Consider the following 20,226-nt stretch of genomic DNA (forward strand, 5'->3'; position numbering starts at 1 on the left):
TCATGGTTTAATGTCTCTGGATTAAAACGACTGTGCTTTGCTGTCACATTCAACTGTTATTGTCACTAACCACAGTCATGCAAACCTGCTCAGTAGTCCTGGTACTGAATCGCTGTGCTGGTTCTCAAGATACCACCAATAAGTGGCTCAAGGCAGGAATCCCAATGCCGTCTGGAAGCTTTTCATGGACGCCTTTTACGGTAGGAGCTAGAATGCACCAGAATTGGTCCAAATGCTTGCAGATTGAACTGTTAAAGAACATCTCTCCCCAGCTGGAGCCCCAACTGACCTACTCCCAATCCTGATTTCGCCCTCAGGAGACACTTAGGCAAACCTAACTCCATTCACCTGCCAGTGATGCTCAGACCAGGCTGTACATTACAATAAAACAGCGAAATTTTGAAAATATTGTTACCTCCACCCCAAATCACTCCAATGAAAATCCCTGGAGCTGGGCTCAAGCATCCGTATCTTTTTAAAGCCCCACTGCAGAAACTCTGATTTCATGGTTTGGCATGCAGAGGGTCACTGGGCTCACTCCATGTTGTTCACCTGATTCGGAATGGTGGCCTGATTGAGACTCACTGAGGAAAGCCTTCCCTGGACGCCCCAAGGAACCCCTGCTCCTTCCTCCGCCTCCTATCGCAGTGGGTTTCCACCTTGGCTGCATTAAATCAGAATTTCTGGGCTGGGGCCCAGGCATCAGCAACTGCTAAAGTTCTCTGAGTAAATCCAATGCATGGCTGGGGACAGGAAACACCGCCCTAACTCCTGCAGCACTTGCTGGCAAAGGCCTCCTTAAAGCAGTGTCTCTTTAAACCACATCTACACCACCTGCAGCCTACCGTCTGCTTCTTGGCATAGGTCCCCATGAGACAGCCTCATGGCTCATCTTTACCTACAGGGCTGGGGGACTCTTCATCCCATTATAACACTTTACCTTATACCCCACAAAGAATGAATAGACAAGCAAATATGTGGAAGGGAAAAATATTTATTTTGTCAGGAACTTTCTGATCACATAGCTGCCATGGCAAATGCGCCAGTTTCAAAGACTATTTTGCACTTGGAAAAAATCATTGCAAGATCGTGTGGCCAGTCAGGTAGAGGTCCTGACCGCCCCCGCTGACCGTTGAGCAGGTGCACCTGGGGTCATTGCACCCCTGGGTCCACGGCCTGCTCCAGGGCTTTGGTGGCCTGCTCCAGGGCTCGGCTGTCCTCCGCCGGTGGCTTAGGCAGGTCCAACATGGTGGACAAGTCTTTGCGGGGATTCCCAGTCACCAACATCCAATGGTTCCTTGGCTTTTCAACTCTATGTGAATCCAGATGTGTGTGAGCCGCCACTTCAGCTTCCTTTCCAAAATAGGTACTGGGGCAAGAAAGAATGGATACTGGTTGGAAACGGAGTAGTGGCTCTGGGTAAGGAACTCTGTCCACTCGTTCCTCCAAGCCCCTGCTCAGGGAGGGTGGGCTCTACAATACATGTCTGCCCAACGTTTGACCCTGCTTAGGCAATGATGAGGGGCACAGGGTCCCCTTAGCTAAGATCCTCTTGTTTGAGAGGGACTTGTGGACACAGGTAGGCTTTGTCACACCATCGAGTCCTTTGTGACAATACTTCATCAAAGGACTTGTGTCTGTGGCCACACTCCGAATTGAGTTTCTTGGGGGCACCTGGGAGGTTCGGTCAGTTAAGTGTCTGACTCTTGATTTTGGCTCAGGTCATGATCTCAGGGTCGTGAGATCGATCCCTGCATCAGGCTCTGCACCAGGCAGGGAGTCTACTTGAGATTCTCTCTCCCTCTCTCCCTCTGCCCTTTCCCTGCCAAAATAAATAAATGAATAAATAAAAATAAATTGAGCTTCCTTGCTAATAGGCACAGCCTACCCCCCTATTTGTGGCATTTTGCTGAACCCTGCAACACATACCTTAAGAATAGGTGCCGGTGGGCTGCCAGTCCCCGATTCGTGTGACAGTGATTGATGATAACTTTTGCATTTGCCTTTAAAGATGAAGAGAGTGTGTTATTTGCACTAAAGCCTCCAATTCCTAAAGGCAAAAATTTGGAAATATTCATTTAAATTAATTTTTAGAAAATAGAATAACCGAGAAGCCAAACCATAAAGGACAGATGACATACATCACTGCAGGTGCATATATGATGGAACATTCTAGAGCCACTCAGAGCCACACTGAAGAAGATCTCTCACAACATGAGATATAATCAATGGTGTTTTTAAGTGGAGAAGATAAGGATATCGCTGAGGTCCAATTTTGTTTAAAAAAATTAAATTAAGTAAAAAAAACATGCATGGAAAAAGAAATTATAAATACCAGTGGCTTTCTCTGGAAGGTGAAATTAGTGGTTAATTTCACATTACTTGTGCTTTTTAAATTTTTCCTTCAGTGAGCAGGTATTACATTTATAATCAGAAAAACAATATGTATTATTTCAAACTCCTGGCTCATGAAAGCTATAAGCTGTGTGAGGAAGAACGAAGCGGCCCATGGCCTCCAGGGACTGACGGGCACCCACTGCAAGGCCCCCATACTCCTGTGGGACCTATTCAGCGTCAGAGGATGCTCACGTCAGACCTGGCCACCCTGCAACCACGAAGGGTCAGAGCAAAACCGAGACCACTCTGTGATATCTTGTGAACACAGACTAAACATGAGCATTGTCCACGCCACGGAATGGCCAACATCCGTCCCTCCAGGGTCCGCCCTTCTGGGGTCAAGAAGCTGCTGCTGCTTGATGGAGGACAGCATGAACCTCGCTCTGGCCCGCCCTCTCCACAGCTAAGGGGTGCTGAGATGCCAGTCACAGAATCACCTCACTTCTGACGGCATCAGGAGCAGAGCCCCACTTCCTGGGAATCTCCCTAAATCCCCCAATCAAAGCCCAAATCCTAGGACACGTCCTCTGTACCACCCGCTTCCTGAGATGCGCCCCACGGATGCCTCCTGCCCTGCTGCAGCAAGCGGGAAAGCTGACTTACTCAACCCCAGGAGCACTTGGTGAACTCTGAGCACAGTAAGGTAGCCAGGACAGGTGTGAGGCTCTGAGTGTGCAGACAGCAGCCGTGTGCCAGGGAGGCCTGAGCTAGCAGGAGGCACAGATCTGGGCCCGGCCCACTGCTTTCCCATAAGCACAGCCACAACCATGACAACCAGGAGCACTTGCGAGCCACTGGGAGCCAGGCACTGTTCCAGTGAGCACAGCCACTGCACCGACCAAGCCTCATCAGCAGATACTATTCTCACCCCTGTTTCATGGCCACCTCTGCTGGCCAACCCTTCAGTCCTTGCTGAATTCCAAGCTCTCTCAGTGACTTCCAACGACCACTCACTCTGTGTGTGCTGGATGCGTCAGGAGCCAGAGCAAAGCCTCTGGCCCAGGGGACCCATGCCTGGCGCTCCAGCCTTGCGGGGCCCAAGCTCCCGGGGAAGTGCCCAACAACGAGAACAGGAAAGATGCTGCCCTGTAGGACCCAACGTTTCCCAGCACCTGCAGAAGTGAACTGCCTGGAAAAGAGCAGGATCATAATCCTTACAATCCAGATGGTGGTGTGTGTGTAAGGCTCCGTGGGTGAGTCTAACATCAGCTGGGATTGAGAAACAGCCGTGCAGGATGCTGCCCCAGGCTAGAGGTTCAAATGAAGTAGGGGTGGGGGGAAGAGAAAGTACATGGGGCCCAGACGGTGCAAGAGTGCTCAGAAGCCTCCCATTGCACACACAGGAGTAAATCACACCCATGGAAGAGGCCTGGGGTACCAGTGTCTCTCCCAGGCTGTGCTCACCGGAATGGGGTAGCCTTCATACTCCAGGCGTAGCTGGGGGTCGAGGAAGGCAGCCTGCCAGCAGTTCAGGTAGGAGACCTCATCTGTCAGGTACACCTCCTGAAGCCAAGACCTCTTTGACGACTTCAGCAAGGTCCTGTGGTCACTTGATAAATACAGCTGAGAATGGCAACACGTGAATGAGCAACACCACAGCGCTGCAAAAGCTGGGCAAGTAAACTACTACCTGGCTAGATGTCAGGTGCGTTCAAAAGCAGTTTTGGGGGGCAGCCTGGGTGGCTCAGTGGTTTAGCGCTGCCTTCAGCCAGGGCCTGATCCTGGAGACCCGGGATCGAGTCCCACATTGGGTTCCCTGCATGAAGCCTTCTTCTCCCTCTGCCTGTGTCTCTGCCTCTCTCTCTGTCTCTCTTGTGAATAAATAAATAAAATATTTTTTAAAAAAGCAATTTTGGAAAATCCCACTCTTGCCAATTATATGAGAACACTCGGTTTTCCTCCACCTGAGAAATGTCATCTCAGAACGCTGAGGCTGCCCACCTGCCCACGTCACCTCCATGGCTTCTTCTTCCTTTGGACACCAAACCCACTCTCTCCTCCTCAGCCCATCCCTGCTCTCCTCCTCCGTCATAGGGCTTAGGCCTGGACCACTAGTTTGCTTCTTAGAAATAGAGTTGCACGAAACTTGTTACATGAAGTGAAGTGTCCTTACAACCAATACCATCACAGCTGACATTCACTCTGAGCCCCTCAGGAGTCAATGTCCACACATGGGACTCATTTCGGCCGCTATCCAGGCACCTAGATTGAGCCGAGAGGGGCCCCATCCTGCAGAAAAGTCTGAAACATTAGTGGCTTGTTAGTTCTTGACTGATGGACTTTGATCCTCAATGCCGAGGCTGTTTCTGCCAATCTCGGTAAGTCTCACGTGCAAAGCTGTGCCAGGAGGTGTTCACCTGTTCACTGTGGGGAAGGTGGAAATGAGGCACTATCTTCGAGGCCTTTCCTGATGAGCAGGGGAGTGACAGAGGATGAGCCTGGGAAGCACCTGCGAGGGATGGCTGGCCACCAGGGATGGAAGAGGTACAGGCAGGCATAGGTGAGGACACGTGCTTCCCAGGGGCTCAGGAGAAGCTCTGAGGAGGAGGCAGTGTGGTGGCTGTACCTGGTCAGGGAGGCCAGGGACATGTCACAGAGGGAAAAGCAGCATTGACCAACCTGAGCCCCTGAAGGGTCAATCTGGCAGTGTGCATCTACTGTGGTCTGAAATCAGGACAGACAAGAGAGGTCAAGCCAAGGGGCCCTGGACTGAGGTCCTGGCATTGGGGATGAAAAGCCAAGCCTACACACAGTATGAACGGAGAGCTGTGAGCTGGACATGGGCAGGGAAGTGGGATGGGCCCAAGACTCACCGGAGCTTGGCTCTCAGTGACTGGGGCAATGTTGATGCCACCTAGAGCAACAGGAAAACCAGGACTTCCATGGCAAAGAATATCTTCCTCAAACCACAAACTCTGCCTTCTTTTTTTTTTAAGATTTTATTTATTTATTCATAAGAGACACAGAGAGGGGCAGAGACAGAGAGGCAGAGGGAGAAGCAGGCTCCATGCAGGGAGCCCGACGTGGGACTCGATCCCAGGTCTCCAGGATCACACCCTGGGCTGAAGGCAGGCACTAAACCGCTGAGCCACCCGGGCTGCCCCAAACTCTGCCTTCTTAATGTAAAGAAAAATAATAATGAATCAGGAAGAAATCTAGAAGTTCAGTATTGCCAGATATCTTTTAATGAATGCCCCGGAAGCACTTGCTATTTCAAAGACAAGCAACAGAAATGAGAAAATTTGAGAGAAGATTGAATCATCATCCCTTGAAAAGGAAAGGACCGTCTACCCGGAAGTCATAAAACAATCAGCTGGAAAATCATTAGAAATAACAAGAGTAAGGGATTTCATCAAAGGTAAGTATGAATGTTGACAGGTTTCTTATAGTTTTGTTGCAACTATCGTAAGGGCCTCCCTACAGGAGCCCCCACAATAGAAGATACCAGGGGACCACCTTGATGAGATCAGCGTGAAATCTGTGGGAAGAAAACCACAACATTTTACAGAGAGAAAACAAAAAATAACTGAATAAATGGCAAGACACCTCAGAAGAAAAAGTGTTGTAAAGCACTAACAATGTGAATTTACATAATTTTCCAGGGCCAATCAAAATACTACATGATTTCTCCCCCCATGGGGGCAGAGGGACTTGTAGAAATAATTAACTGAGAGGTTAATTCTTAATACAATTCAGACAAAGAAGTGTAGGGAGAGAACTAGCCTGACAAGCCATCAAAATGTATCATTATATCATAAAGTAGAATTCTAGAATAAAAATATACAACTTGAAAAAATAAATAAATAACAATATACAACTTGAGTTGAAAGGGTTAAAATAGGAAGCTCAGAGACAGCATGTAGTCTGTACAGTGACTTAACGGATGGACGCTACGGGGGCATTGCGTGTCAGTGAGGAAGGGAATAATTATTCAAGAAATAACAAAAACGCAGCTAATTAGTTGTTTGTGGGGAAATCACATGTCTGCATAGAACCCTGTATCGAAATAAATCTCAAGCGGATGAAGACAAACTGGAGCAAAGTCAAACTTCAGACATCAAGAAGTCCATACAAGTTTTTCTTCTTATAGTATCTCTGGAGCAGACTTAATAGGGCTCCAAGCAATGGAAGGAATTACCAAGGAAAACACTGATACATTTTACTCAAAAAGATGTGAGAGCGACTGTGATTTAAAAGCCAAGCAGCCAAAAAAAATAAAAATAAAAATAATAAAAGCCAAGTAGCCAAAGGGAGGAAACATTACCAACAGAATGACAAGATGTTATAATCTATGGAAGAGCAGATACATAATCACAAATCAGTACTCAGGCAAAGAACAGATGATTTACAGGAGACAAAGAAGATGGGAGAGTTAAGGACAGTATGTGCGGGGGGCGGGGGGGGGGTTGGGGGGGGGACCAGAAATTGTGTATCTCCATGCTGCAGGGCTTGAAACTTTCCCCGTATTTTAAATCTGTTCTGAGAGGGATGCCTGGGTGGCTCAGTGGTTGAGTGTCTGCCTTTGGCTCAGGGCATGATCCCCAGGGTCTTGGGATGGAAATCACATCCGGCTCCCTGTGGGAAGCCTGCTTCTCCCTCAGCCTGTGTCTCTGCCTCTCTCTCTCTCTGTCTTTCATGAATAAATAAATATTTTTAGAGGCCTGTTTGGATGATTGAGTATATATATATGAGTCAGTTAAGCATGTAGTAAGGTATAATAATCCCCATTTTATAGATGAGACTCAAAAAAGTTATATGACCTATCTGAAGTTCCACCCCATAGAGAGACATGTCAACTAGTTAGACCCAGATCTGGTTCTATTATACCTGCTAATCCTCAACAGAAAGACAAAGATCAAGTTTAAAAAAAAGATAATCAGATAATATACCCTGAGAACATTGGTGACATTGACAGCTGTCAGACGATGATTAATTAATCCAATCATTGACTTACAGGTGGAGGTGGCATACATTTTTGCTTTTTGTCAGCAGCATTTTAGGAAGAGTTTTCTCCCTTCCTCCTTAGCATCTAAAGGTATACTTTTGTCATTCAAAAAGTTAGAAGGAAAGAAGTGGCCCAACACTGCCAGTGAAGAGCTGTGGACTGAGGCTGAAGCAGCCAAAGGTGAAGCTCACGCCTGCTGCGTCCTCTGTCCGCTTCTGTGCCAAGCCACAAACACACATAGAAACAAAACACCTGGTCCCGAACCCACATGCAGGTGTGACCACCTGGTCACACCCACCGTGATGACTCACCATTTTGCCTTCAAATCCTCCTGTTATCGCAAGGCAGAAGTTCTGTCCATATCTAAGGACTTGACCCATGGCATTCCTGTCCTCACTGTCAGCGAAGGGTAAGTATCACGTCAACTCTCTGTATTAGAATCATTCTACATCCTAATTTTTTTTGCAGATGCAATTTTGTTTATAATCAATTTTCTTGATAATGTACATTCACACACCATAACTGATTAAGTAACTAAACATTTTCAAAATGGTCATTTCTTTGGGCCTTCGAATCCAGCTGGCACCCTGTCCCTGTGTCCCACCACAGCCAACGTGCTGTGCCTCACAAGAGGCATCCCCTCTTTGTGAGCACATCACGCTATCTGAACTGAGGAATTCTGGTCAGGTGCACGGACATCTTTAGAAGAGCCACAGTAACAAATGTGTGCACACCTAATACAGTCTTCCCTCTTAATCCTCCAGGACACAGAGATTGTGGTCAACTTTTAGTTGTCTTGACATAAATTATCAGTATTCAAAGGAGATCTCAAATTAAAGACTTAAAAGGCTGGCTATATCTTTTTCATAAAAACATTGTTAAGCAATACTTTTTCGTTATTATTATGTATCTGTTCTCTAAGGATCTAATTGCTTATTTGCCAGATCTCAAGTATCCCACGCATGATGCCACCTTGTACCAAACTATTTTTGTTATAAAAATAACAGTGACATTAAGAGCAACAAAAAAACTCAGATGAGCTCACGGGATCCCGAGATGTTATTACAAAAGCCCAGGTTCTAGGCACAATATGATTTTAATTACCTAGATCCAATACTTTTGAAGTAAGCATTTATAACTGAACACAAATGAGTAGTTATCTTGACATTTAAGGTGAAGGCAGGTAAAGGGCCCCAACAACAATCCTTAAGGGGAGACAGCAAGATGAGAAGCACAGAGTCTTATGACTTTCACCTCCAGGCAGCACTGCTCCAGTCGCAGGGCACCCTGAAGCTTTATGTGAAAATATATTTATGATTTAAAAAATGAGATGATAATTAAAGTATTTCTACCTCAAAATAATAAAAGTGTTTCTGCCAACTGGGATCTTGGTTTGAGCTGCGCTCAGGCCACAGGGCACCTCTAACTCATCACTCAGGTGGGCTTGAATTTCATCTGGGGTCATGCACAGGCTCAGGTCCCCGCCCAAAACCAGATGGGCTTCTGTCTCAGGGTAGTCGGAATTCACAAGCATCACTTTGTCGCCACAGTGAACGTACCCATCCTCAGATATGGAAAGCTGCATCTACAATTTAAATCGGAGTTTTTCAAACAAATGGTGCAAGTCCTTGACAGCCAACAGCCGGTGCTTTGGCCACTGCCTTGGGTGCAGAGGTCACTGCCCCAGGCACCTGCTTTCCTTCACTGTCGAGGACCCATTTCAACAGAGGTGAGATCATTTGGATGACTTGTAATAACTCACATTCCCCACGGACTTCATTTTCTTCCCTTTCCTGCTGCCTACACCCTCCCACTGTGCCAAAGCACAGTCCCCCCAAAATCCTAAATGAACTAAAAAAAAAGTTGATGAAAAACCACATGAGTTGACTCCACTTAATTTCTTCAAATGCACTGGAAATGTCTTAAGCCCCAGCTAAGGGGTATTATACATATTGCACTGATCCACCCACGTCTTAATTTGGAAAATGTGGGTAAACATAATTAAGAGCAGATTTCTCCTATGTTTCTAAAATCTTAGGAAATTTTAAACACTGTGGTTTTCAGATCTAAAGGGAAAAAAGCAGTATTTTCCAAATGATAATTCATTTACAAAACGTTTGCTTGCTTAACATACACTCACACTTGATTCGATAGGATTTTGAACACAGTGCTTGAATTTAAAATTACCGGTCTCAAAAGATTCTCTTTGAGTCGTCTATTTCTCTGAATGAGAAGCTGTCCCTTTTCTCTCTTCTCCAAAAAGTCCTTCATGAGCTCCTGATGAAAGAGAAAATGAGGGGAACCCAAAAGGTCAGCAGTAGTCCTGAATCTACAGACACTGGTAGCTTACAGGTCAGAAGCACATCACGCTGAAAAAGCAAAATTTTAGAAAAAGAAATGTGAGCATAATGGGAATGGTGGAAGTTGTTTTAGCATTATTTTAATATTTTTACTTCAGTGTAGGATACTTGAAAAAATGAGAAAGACACACAAAGAAAAAGAAACATCATGCTTGATGAGTCCACCCAGAGACAGTCATGAATAACATCTGGAGGCCATGGGGTCCCCAGCTGAGGTCTCCCCTGGTTGTGCGATAGTTGGCGCTCAAAGTCCACCCCACCCCACAGTCCCAGCTGGATGGACTCCTGAAGGCCCAGGGCCCTGTGTGAGTGTAATGGCAGGGAAAGGAACACCCCAGGGACACCACGGGGACACCTAGAGGGTGTGCGTGACCGGGTCCGGAGCGGGAGGGGGCGGTGCTTCCACACAGAGCGCGCCTCCTTCGCACCTGGACTGCAGCCTCTGAAACACATACACCTGTGAGGATGGAGGACACCTGGTGGGGCTCTGGACGGAAGGGGAGGCATGGGACCCCTAGAGGGAGGCCAAGGGACCCCTAGAAAGAGTCGCGGAGCGTGAGACCTGGGTTTGTGGGACAGCAGGTGAACTTCCTGGGGGCCGAGCCTTGGTGGGATGTCAGGGGTGTTGGGGGTCTGCTGGGTGAGAGGGGAGGCCCCGGCCGCCGGCCTTGGGGCGGGCCGGGGAGTCCCTGAGCAGTGCCGCGTACCTCCTCCAGGTAGATGTCCTCGTTCCAGTTGCCCAGCCGTACTCGCGGACTGTACAGGTTCTGCGCCATCCTGCGCTCCCGGGCCTGGCCTCCCTCCTGCACCTGCCCTGTTAGCGTGCTTGTCGCCATGACAACCGGTCCCCGGCGATTGGCCAGGTGTGAGGCCTGCTGGCCAACCAGCGGCGGCACAGGAGCCGCCCACTGGGCGGGGGCGGGGCTCTGGAGGGGACCGGGGAGGGGGGCGCTGGAGGGGACCGGGGAGGGGGGCGCTGGAGGGGCGGGGAAGGCGGGGAGCCGGGTGGAAGGGGCGGCACGCTCGCCTCCTGGAGTCCCTTCACCACGATTTCCTGGAGTTTAATTGCAAAGCAGGCGGGAGGACAAACTCTAGCCGGCAGACCTCATTATGCTAAAAATTTAAAACATTTTTCTTTCTTCTTTTTTTTTTTAATCCAAACGAAAAGTGCCATATAAGTAAAGTATCCCTTACTTGTTGAAACACCAAAGAGGAGGTTTTGTGGGGTTTTTTGTTGTTGTCTTTTTTTTAAGTTTTTTTACATATTTTTTTAAAATTGGAGTTCAATTTGCCAACATATAGCATAACACCCAGTGCTCATCCCATCAAGTGCCCCCCTCAGTGCCCGTCACCCATTCACCCCCACCCCCCGCCCACCTCCCTTTCAACCACCCCTAGTTCATTTCCCAGAGTTAGGAGGCTCTCATGTTCTGTCTCCTTTTCTGATATTTCCCACTCATTTTTTCTCCTCTCCCCTTTATTCCCTTTCACTATTTTATATGGTCTCACTCATATTTGGGGAATATAAAAAATATAAAAAGAAGAGTTTTTGAATCGAAGCACGACTTGCCTGCCTCTGATTTCTAGAGAAGCAGAAGCAACATCAATTTGACCTTAATCCTAAAACATGCATCCTCGATGCAGAAATTTGGAAACCAAAGTAACACCGAGGAAGGACGGAAGGTAGAATTACAACGTCTGTGCCTCAAAAGTAAGAAATCTATCATGTTAGCCTGTTTCCAGGGTTCTGAGACACCCCTACCTCTATGGGCTTTACAGCACCCCGCCCGCCCCAGTCTCCAAGTGACAGGACAAGCCTGTCGCTTGCAAAAACTCCTGATAGAGCTAGAACATGCCAGAGCCAACTTTTTTTTTTTTTTTTATGGTTTTGGTTTTTTGAGTTGTTTTTTAATTTTGTTCTGATGCTGGAGCCAACATTTTTAAAGCAGTGTTTTATGAGTAGGAGGGACAGGCAGTTGCTTTAGGATGACCTGGAGCTTGACGGAGATGGAATGCATTTGGTAGTTGACCTTGTTCTGTGTCTACTGAGACGGCACAGACATGAAGGACTCATACCCTTGCCTCCCTCCAGCAAACCCACTCTAAAAGAGAAGATAATTGAACAAGTGGTATCACAGATGTGCCAATGAAGGCTGATGAAGGGTCAAAGCAGCGTAAGGAAAAGTTCATTCTGCCTTGGGGAAGTGAGGGAATGAGAATCAGGAAGGAAGCCTCTGGGTGGTGACTCAGGGTGGGGGCACTTTGCAGCTGGCCTGGGAAGGATATCAGCTGACTAGCTGCAGCCGCAGGTCCAGATGGGCCATTCTCTCACACTTGTGAGTCCACTGGCCCTGCCAGTCCATCAACGCATTCTAGGATACTTCAAAAGGCTCAAGAGGACAAAGAAGGTAGGTCATGTAGTATCCCACTAAGACTGTGTTTGATAAATTAAGACACTGAGGCTCCAAGGCGCTACAGGCTCCTCGAAGCTCAAAATGCTCAAAGTTGCTCAAAACAAAGACTAAGCCCAATCTCCTGACTTCCAAGTTCATGCTTTCTCTAAGTGCTTCCATAATCCCTGTAAAATCAGAAAGATCACAAGGCAACTATGGTCTCCATGTAATTTAGTGAAGTTCGATGAGTCTGTAAGACCTCACTCCAAGGAAGCTTTGCTCTCACCTACTTCCCTTGGGCCATTATTGTGAAATGAGTTACACTGCTGTTCATCATAGGCCCAAAAAGATGCTCTCCACACATTGTTTTGTGAAACAGCTTTTTAATCAGGAGAAAGATATAACTACGTGATTGTGCAATTACAGACGCACTTATCTTTGCTGACTCTCTTTGTTGTTTCGTGTGGGTTCAGGTTACTGCCTGGTATAACCTGCTGTCCCCCATTCCCTCTGTGTTTCTGTAAGGCAGGCCTAGCAATACATTCTCTTAGCTTTTACTCATTTGCTTATTTCACCTCCAGTTTTGTAAGATGGTTTACTGGTTGTGAGATCCTTCGTTACAGCTTTTCCTTTCAATGCTTTAAATATGTCATCATCCTGGGGCACCTGGGTGGCTCAGTGGTTGAGCATCTGCCTTTGGCTCAGGTCATGATCCCGGGGTCCTCGGATCGAGTCCTGCATCAGGTTCCCCGCAGGGAGCCTGCTTCTCCCTCAGCCTGTGTCTCTGCCTCTCTGTGTGTGTCTCTCATGAAAAAATAAATAAAATCTTTTTTAAAAATTTTAAAAACTAGGGATGACTGGGTGGCTCAGTGGTTGAGGATCTGCCTTCAGCTTAGGGCATGATCCCCAACCAGAGATCAAGTTCCTGCATCAGGCTCTCTGCAAGGAGTCTGCTTCTCCCTCTGCCTATGTCTCTGCCTCTCTCTGTGTGTGTCTCTCATAAATAAATAAAATCTTTAAAAATTTTTTAAAAAATAAATGTCATCATCATCCTGCCTTCTGACTTCCACCGTTCCTAAGTCAACCATTAATCTTATCCAGGTTCCCTGCACATCTGCAAAGGGTCCTGTGCTGGCTCCTCTGCTTTCAAAATGCCCTCTATGGCTCTGTCTTTCATCACTTGACTGCAGCCTGGGGGCAACTGCCTCACATTCATCCCATGTGGAATTCATTGAGCTGCATAAATGTGTAGATTGTTGTGTTCATCAAATGTGGGATTTGCCATTAATTCTTTGAATATCTGTCTTCTCCTTTCTCTCCTCTCCTTCTGAGACTCCTGTTACATGTATGTGGGTGCCCTTCTTTAGGTCCCACGTACCTCTGTGGCCCTATTCATTTTTCTTCCTTCCTTTTTTTTCTCTGGCTTTCAGATTGCATAATTTCTGTCCTTTTTCTCCAGGTCTTATTTTTTCTCAGGCCAGCTCAAATCTACTGTTCCACCTGTCTAGTGAATTCTTCATTTTGGTCATAACACTTTTCAGCTCCACAATTTCTGCCTGGTTCTTTTCTATCACTTCTTTATCTATAATCTATATTTGATATGAGACATTGCTGTCATACCTTCCTTAGATTCTATCATCATGGTTTTCCTTAGTTCTTTGAACATATTCTTAATTGCTTTGGAGTCTTTGCCTGCTAAGTCCAACATCTGGGCCCTCTTAAAGCCTACCTTTTCCCTGGAATATGGATCACATTTTCCTGTTTGTTGGGAGGGATCAAATTTTTTTATTGAAAGCTAGACATTTTCTGTAACATAGTATAGCAATTCCGAATACTGATTCCCCACCCCAGGTGTCTGCTGTTGTGTGCTTGCTTGCTTACGAATCTCTTAAGTGACCTTGGCTGGATTACTTCAGTGAGACCTGACCCCAAGCAGCGCACAGCCCTCTGACATCACCTTTGAGGGATGCAGCCTTGAGCATGTGCATAGTGTGCTGATGTTCTCTCCCCGCAAATGACTCTTAATACAATAAAGTACCATCAGGGAGGATCTCACAAGTTACAACACAGGTGGATTTAAAGGTTAAGTAATAATAACAAAATGTTAAACAAACATGCAAGAAGTTTTTTTTCCCTTAGTTTTCCGAATTTTTACTTTCATTTTTGAAAAAAAATGTAAAATGCTTATTTTCTACTTCACTATACAAAATATTAATGTATAACCCTCAAAAGCCCTCAAAGCTAAGATTAAAACAGAAATACATTCATGCTTTTCTGGCCACCATAAAATGTGCTCAGTTCTTATTTAGCTATAAATATCTCCTTAAAATCAGGCCATCGTTCCTTCCTCTTTACAGTTACTCTGATTTTGATGTAAGGCAGGTATATACTAGAAAACGTATTTGCTATTTATTGTCATGATTTGATGAAACTCTTGGAAAAATTTAATTGGAACCTTTTGTTCCTTACTTGTGAAACATCTGGCAGGAAAAGAAAAGCCAAAGAAATACTTGGACATGATCATTCTTAGAAAAGAGAAGTAGGACAAAGTTCAGATATTAGGACAGAGGAATGAGAGTTACAGTCTTTGAAGCCAGTCACTTCCAGGGTTCCGAGAATAAGTTTTAAAGTCCTCACTGGATGATAAATATTATAGGTCATCAGAGCATAGTAAAGAAAATAATGGTATTGGCCCTCCTTTCACTCAGCTCGTGCCAGCATTCTTGCCTGGATTTCTTCCCCAGTAAAAACAGGTTAAGGATAACTTGACTGATAACTCTGAGGGAAGCATTCCCCAGAGAGGCTGCAGGATGTGAATACATATGGAGGGGGGAAGAGTTCTGATGTCAATACATTCAGGAAATGCTGGGTTAGAGAGTCATCCTGATGGTAGCCCTCCTCAGGACCTCAGGTGCTGGAGTGTCACCCTAAATCCACAAAGGGATGATGATGCACATCATTGCCTGAGCCGATTTTAACATGGAATCCTTTTTTAAAGGATCATCTTGTAGGACCAATGTTCTATGACTGACTCAAGAGATTTTAGTGAGGCTCAAATGGTATAATAATGTGAAAAACAGGTAGGATTTGGCCATGTAGATGAACGACCCAGAAAAGCACTTTCCAGACAGGGGAGGCAGGATGAGGCGGGCACAGACACAAAGACTCAGGGAACATCTAAAGGGCCAGAAAGACAATGGGTAATGAAAGAAGACAGGGGGAGGAGGTGGTGAAGGGCCTGTAGACCAAGGTGGGAAACAGGGACTTCTTCTGTGAGTAGTGGAGAGCTACTGTGAGTTCCTGAGGAGGGATCGACCACCAGCAGAGCCCAGGCATACCCTGGAGAGGTGCTGAGTCCCTTCCAGACAACTACAATAAACTGAATATTGCAATAAAGTGAGAGTCCTGTGAATTTTTAGGTTTCTGGGGACATATAAGAGTTAACTTTACACATTGTATTGTCATCTATTAGATATGCAATAGCATGATGTCTAAAAAAACAACGTATATACCTTAATTAAAAAATACTTTATTGCTAAAACATGCTAACCATCATCTGAACTTTCAGTGAGTCATAACTACTGGTCAAAAATCACCATAACAAATCTAATAATGATAATGAAAAAGTTTGAAATATCTCAAGAATTACCAAAATGTGACACAGAGACACAAAGTGAACAGACGCTATTGGAAAAAATGGGCCCAATAGACTTGCCTGATGCAAGGTTACCACAAACTTTCAATTTGTAAAAAAAAAAAAAAAAAAAAAATGCAGTATCTGCAAAGTGCAATGAAATGAGGCGTGCCTGTAGAGCTGGCAAAAGTTTTGCTGGGGCTGCAGGCTACTGCACAGAGCTCAAGCCAACAGGCCAGGCAGAGGGCAGGAGCCCCAGTGAGGAGGAAGTGTGGGGAGAGGTGATGCATGTGCATAAGTACAGCAGTGACAGTGGGAAAGAACTCAAGTCAAGATTGTCACCTCTTGGAAAATGACTGTGCATTGGGGAATCTATTCATTTCCTAAGATTTGCCACATGTCAAGCATTATACTCAGCATTTGGGAGATGGGGATAAATGAGACTCTCCTGCTTTTGTGGAGAGTCAGAAAGAGGAGACTCTGAATGAGCAGTCATCTGTGTGAGGCATGTTGCTGAAGGCCCAGTAAGGGCAGACTTCTCCAAAGGGACCTCGGCAGGTGTTTTCCCACTAATAGTAGTCCTTCAATAAGATGGGCAGGGCCACTAGGACTATGTCATCATTGGGTAATGCCTCATCTAATCAGGTGTGTCCATTCTGATCCTTTCCAAAGAACAAAAGGTAGTGAATTACCAGAAAAGGGTCTTCTAGGTGCTTTTTTTTTTTTTTTTTTTTTTTTTGTCTCCATCTACTTTCCCTACTGGTTGCACCACATGCCCAGGGGAAAGACCCCCAGCAATACACCTGTAATTCTCCCCAGCCACATATGAGCCCAAAGCCTAGCATTTGGTGCAGGAACAGACCTGTGGGACTTCATTCTCTCAGCTCCTCCTTGTCACCCTTGCAGCCAATGGTCAGCGCCCCTCCATTCAAGCCGAGCTCATGGGTGCTTGCATGTACTCTGAAGTTCCCATAGTAGAAGAAATTTCCTTCCATGTACAATCCTGACTTCTGCAGGGGATGGACCCTGTTGAAAGGAAACCCTTTTGTTCTAGTCAGCACATTGGTGGATTTGGAAATGGCAAGGAGAACCCAGGGTAGGGCGTGACAGCAGGAGAGAGCAAGAGGCAAATGGCCCTGCCTAAAAGAGCAGGAATAAAGCCAGTTTCCCAACAGGTGGGGCACCCAGAGGCAGGGTGATCAGGAGAAAAGAAGCCCCACCTTGGAACTCATGAAATCCAGGGAGGACTTTGGGCTTCCCAGCGGCATGAAGGTGGGGTATCAAGCTGTCTCTTCTAGATCTCATAGGGCAGCATATCCTAGCTGATATTTAGGTTACAGGAGTATCCCTCTCTTTAAAAATCACCAGAAATTTATTTCAAACTCTTTCTTCCCCCTTTTGAAAGTAGGAAGGCCTATTTTCCAACAAAAACAAGACAGAACTCAGTTATATAAAACAAATAGATAAAAAAAGGGTAGTCTTATGGTTGACTCCAATGGTGAGCCCCTAAATTCCTACTTGCCCCATGGGAGGACACTATCAGTCTGCAAAAACATAGTTTTAAAACCACTGATATCATTTGTCCCCTATTTTACAGTCAAGCCTTGCAGAGTGGGACTCAACCACAGGGCCCTGAACAGGGCCTCCATCATTGCCACGTGCATGCCACACAGTCTGGGATTTCTCTGTTTCCCAGCCATCACCAGCCCCACCTGTGGGACCACTCACCTACTCACCTCTGGCCCTTGCATGTTTTCCTGGTCAAAAGAGAGGACCCTCTTTTACAAGCAAAAAGCCAGTAATTATAAAAACATTCTGAAAGCATTGCAATCATTCAAACACTAATGTTACAATAGGACACAGTTAAGAAATGAACTGGTTCCAGGAAATCCCTCCAAGACCTGGGTACATGTGCACAGAGTAGAACCAATACAAAGACATATTTCCCCAAACCTTCAGCTTTCCCAGGTCCTTTCATCTGATGGGGAAAGGCAGGGTGTCCCTTCATTTCACAAACAAGGAAATGGAGGCGCAGAGAAATTGTGGGAAATACCCAAGTTAGCACCAGAGCCAGAACTGAAACCCACCACAGAACGCAGCGAGGAAGGGGAAAGGAGAAAGCAGAGAAAACAGAAGGTACGGCCTCGAATGTTCAGTGTCCACAGGTCCATGACCACTTTTACACACATCATTTCATTTGGGCGCTGCCATCACAAGATGCTGGAAGATAATCTTAGGTCCTGTGGCCAGCTCTGTGATTTCAAACACAGGCTCTGGAGTCATACATCCCCAGTTCAAATCAACCCCAGTTCAAATCCCAGAATCAACCACTTGAAGGCTGAGTGACCCTTGGGCAAAGTCACAACCTCTCTGTGACTCAGTTTCCCCACCTGTAAAATGAAGAGATCTTAAAACCTGTCTCATGTAATTCTTGTGATGCATTTGATGATGCACATCCCATCCTTCGCAAGGTGCCTAGGGCAGAGGAAGGAATCGGTAGATATTGCCACTCACCATCTTAGAAAGTTTGCCATGGAGAAGAGCTCCACCAAGTACTTTTCTGTTTGCAAGACTTGCCAGTTTCCAGTTCAAGGGAAACTTCATTTGGCCAATGGGAAAACAAAGACACAGCCAGAGGAAGAGAAGTGTTTAAGGTCAGACAGCTAGTGTTGTCAGAGCAGGAGCCAAAACTCAGGACTTGTAATGTCTTCTGCTGGATTGTAAGGTCCCAAGTAAGAGCTGAAAAATGAAGAGCGTCTTCAATACACTTTCACAAACCAACAGTCATGACAGCAATGCTCAGCACCAGGCCCTCTGTGAGGCACAAAGAGAAATTCCCTACGGGGAGTTCATTCTCCCGGCTCTTGGGGTGAGATCCATGGCCCCAGTGGGGTGGCCTGAGCTGTTCCAAAGCATAAAGCCAGCACCAGGCGATGGCATCACTCAGGCCCCGGACACTCTGACCCCAATCCAGAGCTCGCTGAATGGAACGACCATTATTCTCGCCAAGAAGTGGGGAGAGAAATGACACGCAAGGCACTCCTTTGATCCCTCCTTCAACTATCCGTTGGGGAGTCCCAGGAGCTTCACTAAATCTGTGGCTTCCGGGAGGCCAGGGATCTTCTGTTTGCCAAAATGTGACAAACACCCTGAGGATACCTGGGAAGCCCTTTTATCTGCTGTTGATGAGGCAGGAAACTGTGGTAATGACTCTGGAAGGCAGTTGTGCATTATGTTATCAAAAGCTTTAAAATGAAGTGTCTATTTCTCTAAAGTCCACTTCAAGGGTATGATACTAAGGAGATGTGTACCTCAACAGAAACAAATTGCAGAGAAGCAGATTTGTTGCCAAACGCCCACAATCCAAATATTCAATAATGATAAGTTGCTTCAGGAAATTACAGAGCATTTACGTTTTGGAAGGTTATGCAGCTATTAAAAATCATAATATAAGAACAATATTGAGTGATCTTGGCAATGTTTGAAATGTATTAAATGAAAATGGGATCGCAAAATAGTTTACAGTGTAAGATGTCTATTTTGTAAAAATGTGTATCATAGGAAAAAACAATATAGTTTATAAATATATGTGTATAGTATGTGTGTACACTTATATGTGTAATATGTATGTGTCATATAGTGCAATATCTAATATTATGTATAATCATATACCTGCATAGTCTATAGGTATATAATCTATACGCATTTATAATCCTTATATATGTAGCTAATGGGGAAGGGGCATGAGACTTTCTGTATGAGCCTGCAATTCTTTGTGATCATAAAAAATATATATATTCTGAAAGCACTAGCCCACTGGCATTCCACACCTACCTAAACTGAAGTCTGATTTGTAATCACAGGGCAAGAATCATAGGAAACATGTCTCAGGCGCTGGGGAAGTGAGGACCTAGAAAGGGAGCCCGTTTTCTGCCCTAATTCCTCCAAGCGCCTCGCTCAGCAGATGTTTGTGGCTTTCATACAATCACATTGGACAGTTTCTTGCACCCATTGGTCATTGTCATTGGGAAGAAGAGCTTGTGTGGACAAGGTCTTTCCTGACCTCTCTTTGTGGGGGCGGGGGGGGGGGGGGGGGGGGGGAGGCGGGTACTTTGAGCCCATCATTGGGCAATTGTGCCCTCATGTGGCAGGTCCTGAGTACAGCTTCCTGTCTGCTGTAAGAAAATGACCCCACAAGACAGTCTACGGGCTTTTGGGCAAGACATCCCACAGTTGACAAGTGTCCCCAGAGGGAGATGTTAAGTGGGCACTTCTAGAAATTATAATGCATCTTCCCACAAAATGATAAACATTGAGGTTGAGAGCCAGCCACCTATCAAAAGCCTAGTAAACCATTTTCCATGGTAATAGTCTGAGCATCCTCCCCTGTAGTAACGCTGTTCATTAGCTGCCGAGAGTATTCAGATGTTTGAGGTCCCCAACACAATGCTTGTATTGGCTTTGATGCTTCCTCTACTTAGATTTCCTTACTCAAGA

General features: G+C 45.9%; 1 protein-coding gene across 4 annotated transcripts; it reads right to left on the minus strand.

Moving 5' to 3' along the window:
- Positions 1 to 978: 978 nt before the first annotated feature.
- Positions 979 to 10,568, minus strand: CFAP161 (cilia and flagella associated protein 161). 4 transcript variants are annotated; one of them, XM_072801863.1, is made up of 7 exons: positions 10,410 to 10,568; positions 9,530 to 9,619; positions 8,695 to 8,927; positions 7,654 to 7,738; positions 3,802 to 3,960; positions 1,930 to 2,003; positions 979 to 1,369 (listed from the first exon to the last, which is right to left on the minus strand). In XM_072801863.1, the coding sequence occupies exons 1-7, from the start codon at positions 10,536 to 10,538 to the stop codon at positions 1,153 to 1,155; spliced, it is 987 nt and encodes a 328-aa protein (XP_072657964.1). In that variant the 5' UTR covers positions 10,539 to 10,568; the 3' UTR covers positions 979 to 1,152. The 4 variants fall into 4 exon arrangements, with proteins under 4 accessions (XP_072657964.1, XP_072657970.1, XP_072657975.1 ...); XM_072801869.1 differs by having other exon boundaries at positions 9,530 to 9,711; positions 10,410 to 10,551; XM_072801874.1 differs by lacking the exon at positions 3,802 to 3,960.
- Positions 10,569 to 20,226: the final 9,658 nt, after the last annotated feature.

The sequence above is a fragment of the Canis lupus genome, chromosome 2, assembly GCF_048164855.1.
Source record: "Canis lupus baileyi chromosome 2, mCanLup2.hap1, whole genome shotgun sequence".
Lineage (NCBI taxonomy): Eukaryota > Metazoa > Chordata > Mammalia > Carnivora > Canidae > Canis > Canis lupus.

Excerpts from the sequence above, each read along its gene's own strand:
- CFAP161 (XM_072801863.1), bottom strand. The coding sequence starts at position 10,538 with ATGGCGACAAGCACGCTAACAGGGCAGGTGCAGGAGGGAGGCCAGGCC. Across the intron at positions 8,928-9,529 it reads AAGAGAATCTTTTGAGACCG|ATGCAGCTTTCCATATCTGA; the intron begins GTAATTTTAAAT and ends TTTAAATTGTAG. Across the intron at positions 2,004-3,801 it reads ATGAAGGCTACCCCATTCCG|GCAAATGCAAAAGTTATCAT; the intron begins GTGAGCACAGCC and ends TCATCTTTAAAG.